The sequence below is a fragment of the Rhipicephalus microplus genome, chromosome 4 (assembly GCF_043290135.1).
Source record: "Rhipicephalus microplus isolate Deutch F79 chromosome 4, USDA_Rmic, whole genome shotgun sequence".
NCBI lineage: Eukaryota > Metazoa > Arthropoda > Arachnida > Ixodida > Ixodidae > Rhipicephalus > Rhipicephalus microplus.
In genome coordinates this window covers 107,271,973-107,290,098 of record NC_134703.1, presented here as the reverse complement: position 1 = coordinate 107,290,098, position 18,126 = coordinate 107,271,973, and the positions used below count along the sequence as shown (strand labels likewise).

The 18,126-nt window shown below is 46.2% G+C and overlaps 1 protein-coding gene across 5 annotated transcripts in view; it reads left to right on the top strand.

Annotated features, from left to right (window-relative positions):
* fra (neogenin protein frazzled) overlaps positions 1-18,126 on the top strand; it is a 500,782-nt gene that overhangs the window by 450,116 nt on the left and 32,540 nt on the right. For all 5 annotated transcript variants that reach the window (XM_075893470.1, XM_075893469.1, XM_075893471.1 and 2 more), the window contains exon 2: positions 17,542-17,710. In XM_075893470.1, the coding sequence (XP_075749585.1) occupies positions 17,542-17,710 (169 nt within the window). The remainder of the gene's footprint in view (positions 1-17,541; positions 17,711-18,126) is intronic.

The window sequence follows — 18,126 nt, the reverse complement described above, 5'->3', positions numbered from 1 at the left end:
AATATACGCAGCACGTTGTTTCTTGATGGTTTAGAGAGTGCGCCATTTCCGGTTACCCGTGGTGTTCGCCAGGGGTGTCGATCCTTTATCCCCTGCACTTTTTGTACTCAGCCTCGAACCATTCCTTCAATCGCTAATCGCTGATCCTTACGTTAGAGGCCTTCCTCTTCCAGGTAGTGGTACCGTGACGGTGACAGCAATTGCTGATGACATCACGTTGTATTTGAAGAAAGACGACAGTTTATCCCCCGCCCCGCCGCGGTGGTCTAGTGGCTAAGGTACTCGGCTGCTGACCCGCAGGTCGCGGGTTCGAATCCCGGCTGCGGCGGCTGCATTTCTGATGGAGGCGGAAATGTTGTAGGCCCGTGTACTCAGATTTGGGTACACGTTAAAGAACCCCAGGTGGTCGAAATATCCGGAGCCCTCCACTATAGGGCGTTTCTCATAATCATATGGTGGTTTTGGGACGCAAACACCATATATCAATCAATCAATCAAGGACAGTTTATCCCGTAGCCTACGACTTTTTGCTACCTATGGCACGATTTCAGGTGCTGCGATAATTTTTTCAAAATGTCGATATTTATTCATTGGTTCCCCAGACGCCTGCCTAAGTCCCTTTTTTGGTCTTCAAAACAGTGACTCCATTCGCATTCTGGGGCTTGATTATACTTGCTACGGCATATCAGCCTCCTTGTGGAATTCAGTAGTCTAAGATGTAAAAAGACACGTCCGGGAAGCACAAGAGTATGATTTACCGCTGCTCGAAAGAAGGTATTTAGCACAGACGGTGTTTTGCGGCCCTACATGGTATATGTCTTACAGCCCCCATTGTCAATCACTAGGTCGTTGCAATCCCTCATTGGCTCTTTTTTCTGGTCAGGTGGAACAGAGCTGGTTTGCCGAGCAGCTCTTGGGCAACCGAGAAACTGCGGTGGATTCGAATTCCCATCCGTCTCTGTTCGCTGCCGGCAGCTTGCCCTACGATTCTTACTTCGGTTGTTGCATGGTGATCAGTGCCCTGCGCGTCATCTTGCCTGCTATTTCTTAGGCACCAAGTTTCGCCATTTACTACCAGATGCATGGTTTAATTCAGCACCGCAAACACTTAACGTGCCTGCATTTTACTCAACGGCAGTAGCATTTTATCGACACGCGCAGCAGGTTTGTCCCGATGTGGGCATTCTCGAAAGCCGCATTGTAGATACAACGGCGGCTCTTCTGCTTCCTCTGGTTCCTCCAGCCCGTCTAGCACGATCAAGACATGTCTCGTGGAGCGCGATAACGGCATCGTTTTTGCCTGGTCACCTCCGTGACTTTATGTGGCGTCTTGGATGGAGAGTACTCCCAACACGGGACAGACTTGAGAGGTGGGGCATGGTCCCATCTTCCACTTGTCCTAACTGCCCGTTACAGAAGTCTAACCAGCATATATATGCTGCAGCAATGTGTGATTGCAAAGGTGTTTTGGAAGTCAGTTAACACTAGTTTTCGTGGCTTAGGTGTTAATCGCTTTGTAACATCTGGTCGCTGCTCACGTAGTCGCTTTGCGCGCCTTCTAATAGCTGCGGGAGCTTTTTGTTCGTGGCGTAATGGGTGCGAAGCTGTTGAAGTAGGTCACCGTCGTCGTGCTCTCTTTCCGATTGTGAAACGCCTCTACTCTGAACTCTTATCGTTTCTGTCAGAGGAATTGTTCTTCCTTGGGGAGGAAGAATTTCTGCGACAATGGTCGCGCCGCTTTCTGTCCGTAGTTGACAGACGCGTTCGATTAGTCTTCCGCCGTGCCTGGTTCCTATAGCCAGGTCACCTGTCAATGTCTGATTAGTGCATGTAATCAGTATGTGTTTACTATTTCTATGTGTTTGTGTATGTCCCATATGGGTGTGAGCTCTTCTATATATGCACTTCATTCTAACGCTGTAAGTTATGTCACTCTTATGAATATTAATACCTGTTGTACATATTTTCTGACATATTCACCAAGTCTTGTAAATTCTGTACATATATCATCATGTACATTGTCCATATTGTGATTAGTGTATGTATGTAGTGTATGTAGTTATTAGTACCATGAACTATGGACATCCTATGGACTTGGACACTTTTGTTTAAATGTGTAATGTATGTTGTACTTTGTCTTTTGTTTGTTATTGTGCCTGTCGTACAGACGCTCGTTCCTTAGGTTCGTTGCGTCCCATGATAGAATAAACTTTTTCTAAACCTAAAAAAAATTGTTCATTGCTAATGTGTGCCCGCGAATGTTCGCTGTTGGTTGACTGTGGTTGACTGAGAGCCCATGTTGGTTGACTGAGAGCCCATGATACTCTTGGCCGCCGTTTTACGGTCGTACCTCTTTGTCTCTGCCTTTCATTACAGCTGCTCAAATGCTCAAACGATTGAGCCTCTCGCGTCATCTCACTTCGTCAGCCTCTCGCTTCTATCGCGCTCTCCCATGTACCTATCTAGGTGCGCAGGAGTCGCTTTTAGGGGGGGGGGGGGGGGGCGAAGGTTTGTCGCAGCAACTCCCTTCTGATTACGTCAGTGTATGGATGTAGCTTTGCGCCCCCCTTTCCTCTTAGGTGTGTGCCACCCCCCCCTCACAATGTATCACCCCCTTCCCCCCTACGATGTATCCAGGTAAGCAGCCAAGTTTAGACAATACTTTGTCTCCTCGTGTGCTACCGCGTAAATTGAAATAGATTAATTATGAAGAAATAACGACTGATTTCATGAGCTTTTATTGTTGCCGAGCGCATCAAGGCTCTTGAAACGCAAAATGCAAAGTGCGGTATGGTAAGGAACCGACGCGTGGCTGTTTTAAAATCGTTAAAGCGGTAATCAAGATTGATGCTTCCCTCGTTGTCCCTCGTGGACGGGCGAATCAATTAGAGATCATTGCTTCACCGTTTTCAATGACCCGCGGCTGCTTAACGAAGCGATGGAACTCTTGTGTAGTGCCTCTTTTTGTGTTCTTGTTCTGCAAGTACGCTGTAAATGGGCTTATCTTGTTACGCGTAGTGCGTTTCCATGCTCTGGTGGTCTCGGATTATATGGACTATACGCACATTTTAAGCAGTAAGACAATAACTGTGTCGTTGCTGTTTCGCGCTTGTAGACAAGGCCGATGAATGGATTGTTTGTAGAAGAACTACAAAAGCGTTGAGATGTATACTTTGAAGTTTTCGTGCGGCTTTCAGACATGATCCCCCCCCTTCTCCTATGCATAATATTTCAGCACCTGCATGACGTTGTTTTCTTCTGCTTACTAGTGTCAGAGCTATTTAGGGCTTTTTGCACTTCACCTAGCAGCCTCCATGATCGACGCACCCTGGACCAATGCATGTTATGCTTCTAAAATCGCAGCGCTTCATTTCGTTGCTACAGATTGTAGAAACATTTATTTGAGTAGCTCTCCGCCTGTAATCAATTCGTGTTAAGTTTCTTAATTTTATTCCCTGGGATCGAATGCTGTACTGTCGTGTTTCACCGCCGATGGGTGGCTGGGGCTTTGTCAAGCTGTCATTGGACGGCCTTTTTCCCGGCCACCTTTTTTCGCCGCAAATGTTGGCTTTTTTGATGAAGATAAAGTTCTTTTGATTGATTGATTGATTGATTGATTGATTGATTGATTGATTGATTGATTGATTGATTGATTGATTGATTGATTGATTTTGTGCAACCACGTTCAGCATTTTTTAGTTACGGGCGCGTAGCTCTTGGCGAAATTGGCACGTACAGTGGCTTAACAGTACGATGCCGCAATACTGGAAGCGTTTGCGATGTTTAAGAAGAGTTACGCGAGGGCGACTTTGCTTACACATGCCAGAAAAACGCCCACGCAGGCGCCGTCTCGCCGCTAGTGAAAGACTCGCCCGCAAATCGGTCGCGGGAGGCGCGACTCCCCGGCCTGGACTTGGGAAGCCAGCTGGCAACCCTCGACCTGGCCCGGTGAGCTGAGAAGCCAGTGTGGACCTGTAACAGGGGCTTCACCCATATGAACCGGTATCATCTGCGCGCATCAATAAAGTTGTTATTTTTCTTTGCACAACTGGCAGGGGGATGTGATGATTTCAGAGGTTCTTTTTTCTACTGCGTTATTAGTGTCTAAATTTTCCCTTTCTCTCTCTCTCTCTCTCTCTTGTTCTTTTGCATTAGCTACGTGGAATATACTGCATGGCTAAGAACGTTGCAATAAAATAATGATAATAATAATAATAATAATGATGATGATGATGATGATGATGATGATGATTAACACTGGTGCCCAGCCTGAATGATGTGCGAAGGGGAGGCACCTCTCTGTGTTTTTCTTCGGTTTTCTCTTTCTTTCCTCCACTCTTATTCCATTTTCCAGTTCTGTCTCTTTTTAGGAGCGAAGCTCCTTAAGGCGTGGGCTGTGCGTCCCCTGTATGTAGCCACCTCTCGTTCAGTTCTTGCAGTGTTCACTAGATGGCGGTACTTGTAGCTGACGGCATTAAGTATTACGCTAGCCACCGCCCGATCTAAAGGGTACAGCCATATCCATCCGTCCATCCGTCCGTTCATCCATCCATCCATCCAACCATCCATCCATCCGTCCGTCCGTCCGTCCGTCCGTCCATCCATCCATCCGTCCATCCGTCCGTCCAAAAGATGCAAGATGTTATAAACTAGACGGCAGCATATAAACTTCCTATTTTATCATTCCTTTATTTCTCTTTCTGTTTCTCGCTTGCTTGCTTTTTTAATTTTTATGCGTGGTCTGTGTTGCGTTTCTTTAGTCACAGTAGCAATCAGGGCCATAGCCAGGGGGTATGCACTCTGCCCTGGCACGTAAAGAAGTATATGCAATCGCTTCCGACACCGGCCTACTTGCTCCGGGGGCACTCCCCTGTCACACCTATCGAAGGCAAGAAAAAAAAGGGAGGGGGATATAGGAGGCGTCGTTCGTGGAGGAAAGCAAGGAAGATGATGGGAAGAGCCTTGTGTTTGTTTTTAGCCGCTGTTTGTGGGAGGAGCTATAGGAGAAAATGAGGGAACCGAGATATCAGTGAAGTAGAGATAAGCTATAGAACGCTATCGCGTGACCACTACTCCATCGGGGTATGGGTCCACACATGTCTGTGCTATACATATGACAGTGAGCAGATAAATTAGGAAAAAGTTTATTTTGGAAAGATTCCGCTGTTGGAAAGCACACACACGTCGTACAGCCAGGTTGGATAATGTCACGGCGCGCTCTTTCTTAATTCTATAACTTGTGGCTCGCACCTTCGAGCGGCCTGTGCAGACGTGTGTTCACACTAAGGAGGCTTTTGAACCTCCTTGGTACACACTTCTTCCTGTTATTTCTGTGGGCTCAAACTGTTTCGCCTGTTCGCGGAAGCTAGAAAAGAAAAAAAAAAAGAAAGAACTCTCGCTGCGGCTAGTCGTGCATTTACCCCTCATTCTACTGTTTTCCCACGTGATCTCGCGGCCAAGTGGCGATGCGGTGTATGCCGGACCCCGTGGGGCTTTTCGGGCCGCGCAGGAAATGAGCAATTGCCAGACTGCTACCACTGCGCGAGATTAACACCGTGTATACGAGGTTGCCTGCAGCCTGAACACACACACTCTCTTCCGTGAATTCCTCCTTAATACTGTTGCCGTAGCACCATGTCGTGCTTTTATTGGGTGCAGTGCTGACGCATGTGCAAACGCCTGTCAGGGAATCTGTTGCGCGAATACGGTCAGACTGTGTCCCGGTCTGACAACACAGTGAGCGCCACGATTGTCAGCTTTACACTTCGGAATCTCTGCAGCTTTGTTTTATGTGAACACACATGCTACATCAATGTGTGTGTGTGTGTGTGTGTGTGTGTGTGTGTGTGTGTGTGTGTGTGTGTGTGTGTGTGTGTGTGTGTGTGTGTGTGTGTGTGTGTGTGTGTGTACACATGCAGTTTTAATCACCCTGATCTGTTGCTCATTGTGTTAATGTGTGATATCTGTGTGAGAAATAAAAAGTAGAATATTCAATTCAAGCTTTTTCAATTCAACTAAACCTGGCCCACCCCGATTTGCGAACCGGGAGGGGCCATACTCATGCATAAGCATATGCAAGGTCCGTACGAGCCGACGTTAGAATAGTCTTCGTCATGTTCGTGTAAACGCCCCGCCGCGGTGGTCTAGTGGCTAAGGTACTCGGCTGCTGACCCGCAGGTCGCGGGTTCGATTCCCGGCTGCGGCGGCTGCATTTCCGATGGAGGCGGAAATGTTGTAGGCCCGTGTACTCAGATTTGGGTGCACGTTAAAGAACCCCAGGTGGTCAAAATTTCCGGAGCCCTCCACTACGGCGTCTCTCATAATCAAATGGTGGTTTTGGGACGTTAAACCCCACAAATCAATCATGTTCGTGTAAACGTACAGTCGTTCAACACAAGGGTACATGGTTGAAGCCCTCTACGTATGGACTATCGTGACGAATAGCGTGCAAAATCTTTCCTGGATATGAATGATCCAGCAGATTATACACTACTGCACCGATCTACCCAAGCTGAGTGCTTATACGCGCAAGCACATCATAGGGATAATACCAGGCGAAGTACAACATCACGGGAGACCCAACGTCACTCTTTGCCGTCTGTTTCATATTTTCTTTGAAAGACGTTCGGGTCTCGTCCTCGCGCAGATTGGAGCAGCGTGACGGAAGGAAACATTATCGCCCCTGCGAAACACAGGGTGGCTTCTTTCCGCTTCCGATTACCGCGCAACCGATGGTTCGTAGCCAGCCATGTTGTTGGGGTGAACGTGTGCCTCCCCAGAGTAGAAAACCAAGTGAGGAAAGAAAACGCCCACGCAATCATCGTCTTCTTTTCTTTGGTCGTCGCTGTCGCTTTTCGATCCAAATAGGAGCCTTTGGCCTTTGGCGAAATATATGAACATATAAAAAGAATCGGAGGTGCGACAAACACCGCTCGTGTATAGCGTCCGATTTTTCTTTCCTTTATTTCGGTACTTCGCACCGCGAGCAAGTGCGATCAGTCTACGAGGCACCCGACAGCGTCGCGGCCAAAGCTGAAAGATGTGCCTTAGATGACTTATCTTATAATGACGGAAATGGCACGTCTGGGCGCGGAATCGATCGTTCCCGCTCTGGCTGCTCGTCGCCTCGGTTCGGCAGTCGTCAACTCACGTGGTACATGAACTACACGTGCAAGCGCGTTGATGTGGACGTCGCCCTTCGTTCAACGAGGACGTCATCCATCACTTCTGTGACACCCCGCCACTGTACGTCGACATCCCGCGACGTCGCCTCCTTCCTATATCCGCAGATGACGACCGCGTAACGATGTCCCGGGGTCGAGTCTGGTTCGTTCGAGAAATCGGGGACGTCGTTTCCACGTAAGCGCAGATGACCTTAATTCGCGCGTCGTCTTCGTCATGTTGTACGAACAAGCTTCACGCCCGAATTCAGCCGATTCCTATTCACATTTAACTCTGTGTATATCCGCCTGTATGGATGAGACGCCAGCCCACTTCAAGGAAAGATCATAATCTATGCATAAGTGTGCGAACGGGAGGAGAAGAGGATGGTTGGTCCCCCCTTCTTCCTTGTCACCTAAGAGGAGAAGGCAAAGTCAGTCCCACACATTGCCATAATAGGCAGGGGGCGCTGCTACCGCGGGGGGGGGGGGGGGAGCATAGTCGGCCTTATGCACTGGCCTAAAAAATAAATTTCGCCCCTCCCCCTAAAAGCGAATCCTACGCACGCCTATATGAATGTATGCAAGTGAAAGGGGAGAGGGTGGAGAGATCGACCTGTGGGGTCTTCGGGCAGCGCATGGTGCTGTTGTGGTTCTTGGGCGCTTCGTGGGTAGCGCTGTCCGTCTCCGCAAGCACTTCCTTCTCTCTTCCACTTTGTTTGGTCTCATCAACGTGACCCTGTTCGCTCCCGTCTCAGCGAGAAACGCTGCGCCGTTCCCATCAGCCGCGGGACACGCCGGCGTAAAAGCGTGCAGCGCTGGCAAGCTTGGCTGCGCTGTTCTTCACACAGCAGAACGTACTGTGGTGCGGCTCTGTGAATTCGACGCGCACGTGTTTATTCATTTTATGCCCGTGCGCGCACCGCCGATGTGCATGTGCAATCTCGATGTGGGTGAAGAATCTTAAACTGGAAATCGTCGCAAAGGAGCAGACTGTGGCGCGGGTAATCGTGGTCAACCAATCATGTGACTTGGAACTATCGCACTAGCATTTCCTTCGTCGCAGAACGATAGCTCATGGTTGTTGGCACAGACAAGTTTATACCAATGCTTTCAGCCCATTATGTGCTTATTCATTGTACTGTATGGATGCGCGCCGTGCTAAAGAAGAGATGCTGTGACATTTTTAATGGTACTATACGCAATCCTATGTATGGAGGAGCGTTCTCCAAACAAAACTTCGTTCACTTATTCACAAATCTTGTCGCTTTTATGTACCCATGGTCTAAAAGGTCGACTGAGAGCCAAGTTCCAAATTCAACTACAAAAAGCATATATGCGCATACGCTTTCGCTTCTTTTCTTTTTCCCCACAACAATTGCGGTTCTTCGCTTTAGGGATGACGGGCCTAATTGTGCCATGAGCGGAGCGCACATTACAGCGATCACTTGTACTTCTGGCTGTTCCGCCATTCTTTTCTGTAATGTAATTTTCGTGATTATAAGTGATAGCCACTGCCGCCACGGAAAATGAGTTCACGACTATTCAGTATTATTCGACTAGCGCGCATATCAAGCAGGATGTCTGTCAATGGCCGAGCTCTTCTCACGCAAACGTTGACGCTCTTGGCGTAAAATCGTTCATGCTATACTCCGCCGGCGGCAATATGATTAGGAGGAATGCCATAGTGGAGGGCTCCGGATATTTCGACCACCTGGAGTTCTTTAACGTGCACCGAAATTCGAGCACACGGGCCTACAACATTTCCGCCTCCATCGGAAATGCAGCCGCCACAGCCGGGATCTGATCCCGCGATCGGCTATGTATGTAAGCTATTCGTTCTTCCCGCTGTCGGCTAAAGCCGTGGTGGCTTAGCTGTTGTGCCGTTACGCTGCTCTGTCGTGGAATTAAGTCAATGTGTAAACGACTGCGTACTGTGCGCAGCACACGTAGTGCTTGTATGCAGGAATTTTAGCGACAAATTGTGCTTCAGCCGGAAGTCATATCTCCGCACATGACATTTGTGAAGTGCAGGCCAACAGCGTTCATATGCACTCTGTGAAACGAATCTTTGGATGTTTGTGGTTGTTTCGAACTTATTGATCGATATAAGCTATGACTGTAAAGTCCTGACTGCCACAAGCCTGATGATTTGTTCACGAAAGAGCGTCTGCATTGAAGGCACGCGCGTATTTGCTTTGCTTTTTTTTTTTGCATGTGCGCCGAGAACGAGAGATTTTTGAATACTTAAATTGAGATATATACATAAATGAATTTGTCTTTCTCCACCGTTCTATACATGCCACAGTGATTTAACGGTAGCATAGAGTGCTTGAGTCAGTGCCTTGGGGCTCGCTTTCCCTTGTGGCCTCTATTTCCAATAACACTAATCCCAGTCACTGAACGTTCTAATACAATAGTCTTTCGTAATGATCATCCTTTGTCTTGCATTTGACCTCGCATCGTTCGCTAATTATGTGCTCCTTTACATTATTGTCTCCTATTATTCACTAGAGCTATCTTGTCTTGTCTTGTCGCCTGGGATATCTTGGCTCATACCCACATGGGGGATTTGCCACACTGTACCTCATAATCTTTTTACAACGCTTGCTAAAAAAAAGAAACGGAAATTAGATAGGAACAATAATAATGTTCCTTTAAAAAAACGTGAAAAAGTGCAGAAGAATCTATCTCATTTTGAGATATCGTACGCCCGCCCACACTTTATTATTTTTCTTCCCCGCTTGTCTTCATTGCTGCCTTCCTTTTTTTTTTTTTTTGAATGATACTGCTGCTATATCATTTTTGTCTCTTTTCGTACTACCTTGTTGTATACGTGTTGTACAGTTGGCATATTCGCTCACTCTAAAATAGAAGCTCTCTAGGCTAGCTTGCCGCCTATATGTTAGAGCGTGCCTGTAACAGAATAACGGTACCTGTTCACCTCCATATGCTACATTGCAAGGCGGCGCAACTTTCCTTCCCTGCCCCTTCCTATAAACCACCAACCAGCCCCCTCTTCCCGCCAGGCACTCGCGTACACTCGCCTCTCTTTTCCCTGATTTACATGCCAGAATGGGTCGAAACACGTAAGGTCTGTCGGTGACTGCCTTGGAATCGAATTCGCTCACTGATCGGAGAGGTCCGACTGCGCGCCCTATAACATCGCTGCACACAACTAACGAACTACAGGCACGTCGAAGTGCTACAGGGCCCCATCCGGTGTGGCAGCTGGAAAGCCGGTGGTTCGAGATCCGCTCTGCTCCCTAATAAGGCGAAACGTTGTGTGGCGCATCCGAAATGCCCAGCTTAGTTCCAATGATGGAAAGAAGAGATGGTGAAGGGGACACAATATATATTCTCTCTTTGTTTTACGCCCGCATTTATTCTTACGCCGGAATATATATATATATATATATATATATATATATATATATATATATATATATATATATTCGTGTTTCGACACAATATTAATGAGACCTAATAGACAATAATGCCAAGGAATGTATGTATAGGGGAAGTTATTAGACTAATTGTAATGTAAATGTGAAGAAAGAAAAGTGGGTGAAAAGATAACTTGCCGTGAGTCCCGTGAGCAGGAACCGAACCTGCGATCTTCGAATATATAAAAATCTTGGTAAATGGAGTTAACTATGCGGGAGAGATGAATACTTCATCGAAAAGAGTTTCCAGGCACTCTCTTAGTTTTCGCACAGTCATGAAGCAGCGGAATCGAGCCGTCCCGTCGCATCGCCACCACGTAACTTCTTCGTGCACATGCTCTTTTCTCCCCTTTATCCCTTCCCCAGTGCAGGGTAGCAAACCGGATGTGCGTCTGGTTAACCTCCCTGCCTTTCCTTGTATCTTTATCTCTCTCTCTCTCTCTCTCTGCTCTTGTCGCTTCCACGGTGAAATATGACGCCTCTTCCCTGTGTCGTCTCTCTCGCTCATAATTTCTCTTTCACATACACATACTCTCTCACACAAAATCTGTCAGGGACCCTGCTTTCCTGGAAACAAAGGCGCGGTATAAATCACAACTACGCCACACGATGAACGGGAAGAGCTCGTAAAGAGGAAGCAGCCTCGGTTTCGCTCCAGAGGCGTCTTTGCTGTCGCCTCTTCCTGTCATTGCTTTTCCCCTCTGTCTCTCGCTGCACAGACGCCAGCGCCCGCTCCGTTGTTGTTTGTACGTACGCTTATTTACTCGCGATGTCTCGCGGTACCGCGCAGCCAGGGATTCTCCCGCAACCGAATGCGTCTACGGGGGCCCCCAGTGTCTCCTGCGCGCTCTAGCTGGGCCTATAGACAAATATAAGGCGCCAAGGAGAGGAGCTGCTGCTTCAGCCGACTATACTACTACTGCTGCTATACCACTATCCCTGCGCTTCCCTTTATTAGGAACCCTTTATATCGGAGTCGAATGAGACTGCCGCGGTAGCTGTCTGTCAGCGTACTCCCCTCGCTTGCTATGAAGGGCGCTTCGAATGCCTCCCCGTCGTGCACCGGATCGAGCTCTCGTTGCTTTCCCAGCTTTGTTAGTCCTTCCATTCTCGCCCCCCTCCAAGTCTCCCAAGTGTGATTGAACGTTAGCCGTCCACGAGTATTAGTATAGGAGGCCGCGTCCTTTTGTTCGCCACCGCTGTCGGTCATTGTAGTGTGTGTCTGCGTGTTTGCACCCTTGGTGGACAGCGGAGTGGACGAGGACGTGCCCCGCTCAGACGACAAAGGAGGCACGCGTGCAAACCGTCCCGATTCGTGACCGAAGGCCGTGGCCTATTATCTCGCCGGTCTTTATATACCGGCGGGCCGTGCAGTACATCGAAGCGTGAAGCCATTTCGGGTCTATTCGTGCGGCGCCTTCTACCTCGGTGGCCGTGAAAAGACACGTCGTTCGTTCGCCTTGCATTGTAGTACTCTCTCCCGGGACCCATTCTCTTTTGTGCGGCAATAATCGCCTCCTTGGGTGGCCGTGCCAGTCAGGGGCTGCGTTTGGTGTTCCTTGATTCAGACTGGGCCCCGTTGGGCTCATTTTGAAAAGCCATAAAGTCGTGCTCACAATTTTTATTGGATTGGCACCGGAGAAATGCTCTTGAGGAAACATATGAAGATTCCATAGACGCGCGCTCGAGTACGACTGCTACGATGTTTCGACTCGCCCAAAGACCAATTGAGCCGCTGGTCTTTACGTATATGCTTGATCTCTTCTCGGCAATTGAAATCAATAGCAGGAAGCATTTTATTCGTTTTAAGGACAATTAAGGCTCGCTATTCAACGCATTCGTCGTATCGCTGCTGACATGTTCTAGTTGATTTAAACCTTCCTTCCCAATGGTTAAGGCGGTATATTGTGGCGTACTTAATATCTGACCACATGGTATTTTTGGACACTTACATGAGCGTACGGTGGCCTACTTTTTAATTGTTATTTTTGTACTCCTCTTCCTGTTCTAAATTACCATCGCAATTGGAACACGGCCGCAGTGGAGAAGGTTAAAGGTTACCTTCCCTAGTGCGCGCCGCTTCATTTGTGTCGATTGCGATAGATGCAGGCGTGAAATTTCCATAAGCTCTGATCTGCAGCAGGAATCAAGTGCATCTTCGACAAATCGCACTATAGTGCGCACCGAGGCGAACCTGAGAGCGACTGCTGCGTTTTTTTTTTCGAAAAAAAAAAATGTAAAAAAGTCGTAAGGCGTACAACATTGCCACTCGCTCTTTATTTCTTTTTTTTCCTGGCTCATCGAGCGCCTCCTCGGGACAAACTAAACAAACGTGGTATTTGAGGGAACAGCCTACTAAAAAAATTCTGGCAGGTTCGCACTAGTAGTGCCGAGCGTGGAAAGAGTGCGTGGTTAAGTGGTCTTTCGTTTTCTTTTTTTCTCTTATATATTTCTGTCTCGCTCTTTGTATTCTCATTTATATTTCTTTCATATATATATATATATATATATATATATATATATATATATATATATATATATATATATATATATATATATATATACTAAAATTATCGTAATTACATCCATCCAGCCTTCATTTCAGCGCCATACATTTTCTCTTTTTTGCATTTTGTTTGATGACAGCATTTCAAAACATTTAGAACCTGCAATATAATTTGTGGTCATTTTATGTCAATTATTAATATATTGACCTCCTCCATTCTTCGATTGTATTGACGATATTCATATTTTCTTGTTATGCTTGCAAGTGTTTGCTTTTACTGTTTTCTTTCGTTATTTTTTGTGTGTGAAGAATCATCGTACTACCCAACTGCCACGCTCTCGAAAGCGAGTAGCAGTACTGTAAATAAATAAATAAATAAAATGAAATATCTCTCTCCTTACTTCTCTCTCTCTCTCTCGTTGTATCTCTTTACTTTTCTCCTTCTGTCTTGCTGTTTTTTATCACGTTTTCATCCCTGTTTTTCTTTTTTTATGATTTTTCGATTTCTCTACCTTTCTATGTCTTTATTTTTTTACTTCTTCTTATTTTCCATCTTCCTCTTTTTTTCTCTATCTTTCAGTTGCTCATTTCACTTTGACACTAGCGCGGACCTGCTCTACGTCGGTAGTGAAACTGGCGCATACCCAGTTAAATAGTTTCCTGGTGACATCGCGTGGACTACGGCGAGCTACGACAGCTTCGCTGTTTGTATAAGATAAGATAGTTTTTTTTCTCGGGTGCCCTCTTTAACGTCTTTCTATCGAGACAGTATACGCGCAATTGTCGCTATAGCGTAGCGAGAACGGTGTCAGTGCGTGTACTGTTCCACATATGGGCGCGTCTTGCAAGAACTGGTAGCGAGACGAGCGTTGCGTCAAACACCAACGGGCCTCGGGCGGTTGCAACGACAGGATTGATTTGTTGACCCCCGTCACGGCGAGTGAACGAATCGAACTCCTCGTCCTTCTCTGGTCGATGAACTTCCGACCATCTGTCGTGTTGTGCATGCGACGCCGCGCAAGAAAGCGTCTCGATCGGGGAGGCCTTGGCGGTGGCGCCCCGTCTTCGTATCCCGTTCTGTTTTCGTTTTCGGCTTCGAGTCCAGCCCGTCGTCCTTAAACAAGACGCATGACTCCGACCCGAATCCAAGCTACCCGGCACGCGCGCTTGCGCACCACGTACGCCACGGTGGAGAAGCCGTTGCGATGGTCGCCGTTTCAAACGCTCGATTTGATCCCGTGAGATGTGCGTAGTGTCCGTAGCGGGACATGGACTCTATCCGAGTGAACTGCTCAGGATAGCGCGAATGGAACTTCGTTAGATGTTGATACTAAATTTGAGACGTCGAGCAGGCTTTAAATTTATGTTTATTTGCTTCCTTCACAAAAAATAATAGTGGTAGCAAAATGCTACGAAGGCCTGAAAAGGAGCTTCCAGTCCTTTGGGTATGCAGCGATAGCGGTATAAGTAAATACGTGGAATATTAGGCATTGCGTATCGAATAAGTGCCTCATGAGTGGCATAGAAGTGGACACATAATAACAAAAGAACTGAGGAAAACCGTGTAACTTAAATAAGACCGAATTAATAGCGTGAAATACAAAAGAAATACACGCAATTTACAACAGCTCAACTTATTTATTAAGTATATGTAGGTGGAATTAACCGAATCTTGGATATAAAATAAGAAAACGTAAATGAATCGCAGTATTAAGTTATAATCGCAGTATTAATCGCAGTATTAAAACCATAACAATTTGTCACGACATAATGATGAATTATATACACATCATTTAAGGTGGATTACACACGTTCTGAATTTCGTGATACAAATTTGAATCCCATCTTTATTTTTTCCCTTTAAACGTGAGCTAAATTGAAAGCAAACGACACGGTCGGAATTTCCGTTAAACTGGCTTCTCCTTTTAAAGAGTAAGTGTGTGGAGAAACTATCTTTACAAGTATGATGTTTTGGTAATTAATGACTGCACGAGAAAGGTAGTTCGTTTCCGTGTGTTCTCTGCCATATCATTTGCTACGCACTCGCTGTGTTTCCCTCCGCGGCGCAGACATTGTCATAGTGATGTCGTATTTCATACTGTAATATACTAACAGAATAATATTTCAGGTTATGAGGTGAGACAGGTGAGACATTTTTCTTGTCATTGTTGTGCAGGATGTAATGTGAGAGAAGAACAGAATGAGAGGCTCGTACAGTGATTAAGTGCACAGCAACTTCGATATTCAATTTTGAAAATGTCGCTGTTATAATGAGATCACTTGTGAAGCTCACGACTACTCACACCCAAATTTTGTTATGGAATATATATATATATATATATATATATATATATATATATATATATATATATATATATATATATATATATATATATATATATATAAAACACCAGCGGCAAAATTGTAACTCCCTCCCCCTTAAAGGCGATTACGCGAGAGCCGAGCCAGTAATCGCCTTGAAGGGAGAGGGAGTTGCAATCTTGCCAGCGTTTTCACAACAGCACTGACATGTTGTTTTGATTGCCGCGAGGTGACGCGAGAAGAGAATGCGGTTGCTCTCGCCCCCGCTTGAACCACAGAACACCTACCAGCTTGAACGCGCTGCTAGTAGGTGTTCTATGGCGCTGCCAGCAGCCGGCGGAGCTTGCAGGCCACGCGTCGCCGTGTTCCCTTTCATAAAAATTGACACTGTACGACGTCACGCAGCATCCGCTCTAAACGCGCTGGTCATGTGAGAAATAGGAGGTGCGTACTGGCCGTGTAAAGGCCACAAAAAGGTCTGCGTGCGGCGCGAGCCCGGGTTGACAGCCCTCGTGTCAAGAGGCTTGGTCCTCGCGTAACCCGGAAAGTTCGACATGGCTTGCTCGCATGGATGGACGGATACACCAACGAGCACAGGTGCACGCCGCGCATCTTGCGTTCCTTGACGCCGAACGACGCAGCCATGCAGGGTCACGCGGTAATTTCTTCTCAGACACACCGACTCCGCGCCGCTAATAGTTGTGTACCGTCTGCGTGGCGCGTGATTTCGAAGTCGCAGTAGTGCGTACGCTGACGCGCTTTTGGCCTATTTGCGGCAAGCCGGCCGCGCCTGTGGCATGCGCCGGTCTTCTTCACGGCCTTGTCCGATTTTCTCGCCCGCTGTCAAGCGGACGTGCAAAGCGCGATCGGCGCTACGCCTATTACTCTTATCTCTCACATCAGGCCGTGTGAGCTCTCTGCGACGTGTTCGGCATTAAGCGCGCTCGTACTGTCACCTTGCGTTATATGTCCCCAGAAAACCTCGAGCTACCTGTCCCGATGAGCCGCCTCTTTCATGTCCGTGTTCGCGGGAATGGTTATAATAACGAACCACTTCAACTTCTTTCTTGTTGTGTATGATTGTTTACTGTGCAGGGCTCAATGTGAATGTACATGCGAGGAGTTAAATTACGATAAAGGTAAACTATTATCTGCTCTAAAGGATGTCCATTAGTACTAGTACTACTAGTACTTGCTACTACTATTCTTTTGCTACTACCACTATCATTGTGAGAATCTATCAGTCAAAAATGAATGTAATCTATCGTTTAGGTTGGTTACAGCGTTTAGTTTCATTAATTAGTGCATTGGGTGAGGAGTAACATGTTCTTCAGCTATATGCTTTAGCACTTTTGGCTCACCATAACACGTGCTTTTCCTTTATTTATTTATTTATTTATTTATTTATTTATTTCTTTCTCTCTTTCTTTGTTTCTTTCTGTCTGTCTGTCTGCCTGTCCTTCCTTCCTTAATTATTTCCTTCTTTCATGTATAGCCCCATCCACGTTTAAACGGCCACATAGCTTCTGCATACACTGACAACTAAAAAAAAAAACCATGCCATATTTATGAAGTCAATGATGATGAGTGGGAAAAGCAGTGGGGTCATTCAGTGTTACTGTAAGTCACCCGTGGCATTGCCCACTCACACATGTAAGTGAGTGATAAAGTGGTGCACAGTTGTATGCAATACTTATTAGTCATAAATTATATATTGTGTTGAGCTGTGAATCTCGTTTTGCCTTCATTATTATCACTGCTTTCTGGTATCAAATATAGCCTGAAGTTTACAAAGACAAGGTCTGGGCACATTCTTCTGGTGGCTGTTGGTTGTTTCCAGTCATACGAAATGCATTGTAGAGCATATGGAGACTTCATATACTGCACAAGCCAGTCATCGTTCGTGATCCTCATTTTCGACGTTATGGCATATAGTGGGTACCTTGCATGTGCTGTACTAGTGGTGGCTACAGTGGAACAGAGGAGAGGCCTCATTCATAATCCGCTTCGCATCTAAAAATGATGTCAATTTTCTTTGTGTGGGAGCACTGGCATGACAAAGCATTCGATGGCATAAAAAAAAGAAATGGTCTTTTTTTTTTTTCAGGTGTGGGTGTAAGCTTTGCTGAATTTCGATTCTTGGAGGAGCCTACAGATACTGTTGTCTCCAAGGATGGCCCTGCGCTGCTCAACTGTTCTGCAGCAGGTGATCCCAAGCCCACTATCTTCTGGAAGCGTGAGGGTGCGCTGCTACACCTCATTAACGACCCCAGAAGGTGCGTTTGGTAAAATGTCTCTATCTTCTCATGAAATCTATGTTACTTTTCTCTGGCATTAAAAAGACATGTTTAACATACAGGCAGGAATACATGGTTGATGCTAGTTCACAGATAATCTTAACACATTATAAAACCTTCTAAACTACTATAAAATACCTCAGACTGTGAATATAATTAAGCAAGATTGAAAACTTTCACTTTATTTAAATTATCTACTGTGATTTTTCCAAGTCACTATCCTCAGTTTCTTTTACCACTGCCAGACTTATGTATATAAAAAGTAAATAAGCATACTGTCTTAAAAGTAAATTGTGCAGTTATGTTGCAGTAAATTGCAAATGTAATTACAAATGTATTGCAGCCAGGAAGTTTGCTTGTAGTCTTTGTTTTAAAAAATGAAAATAACAAAATAC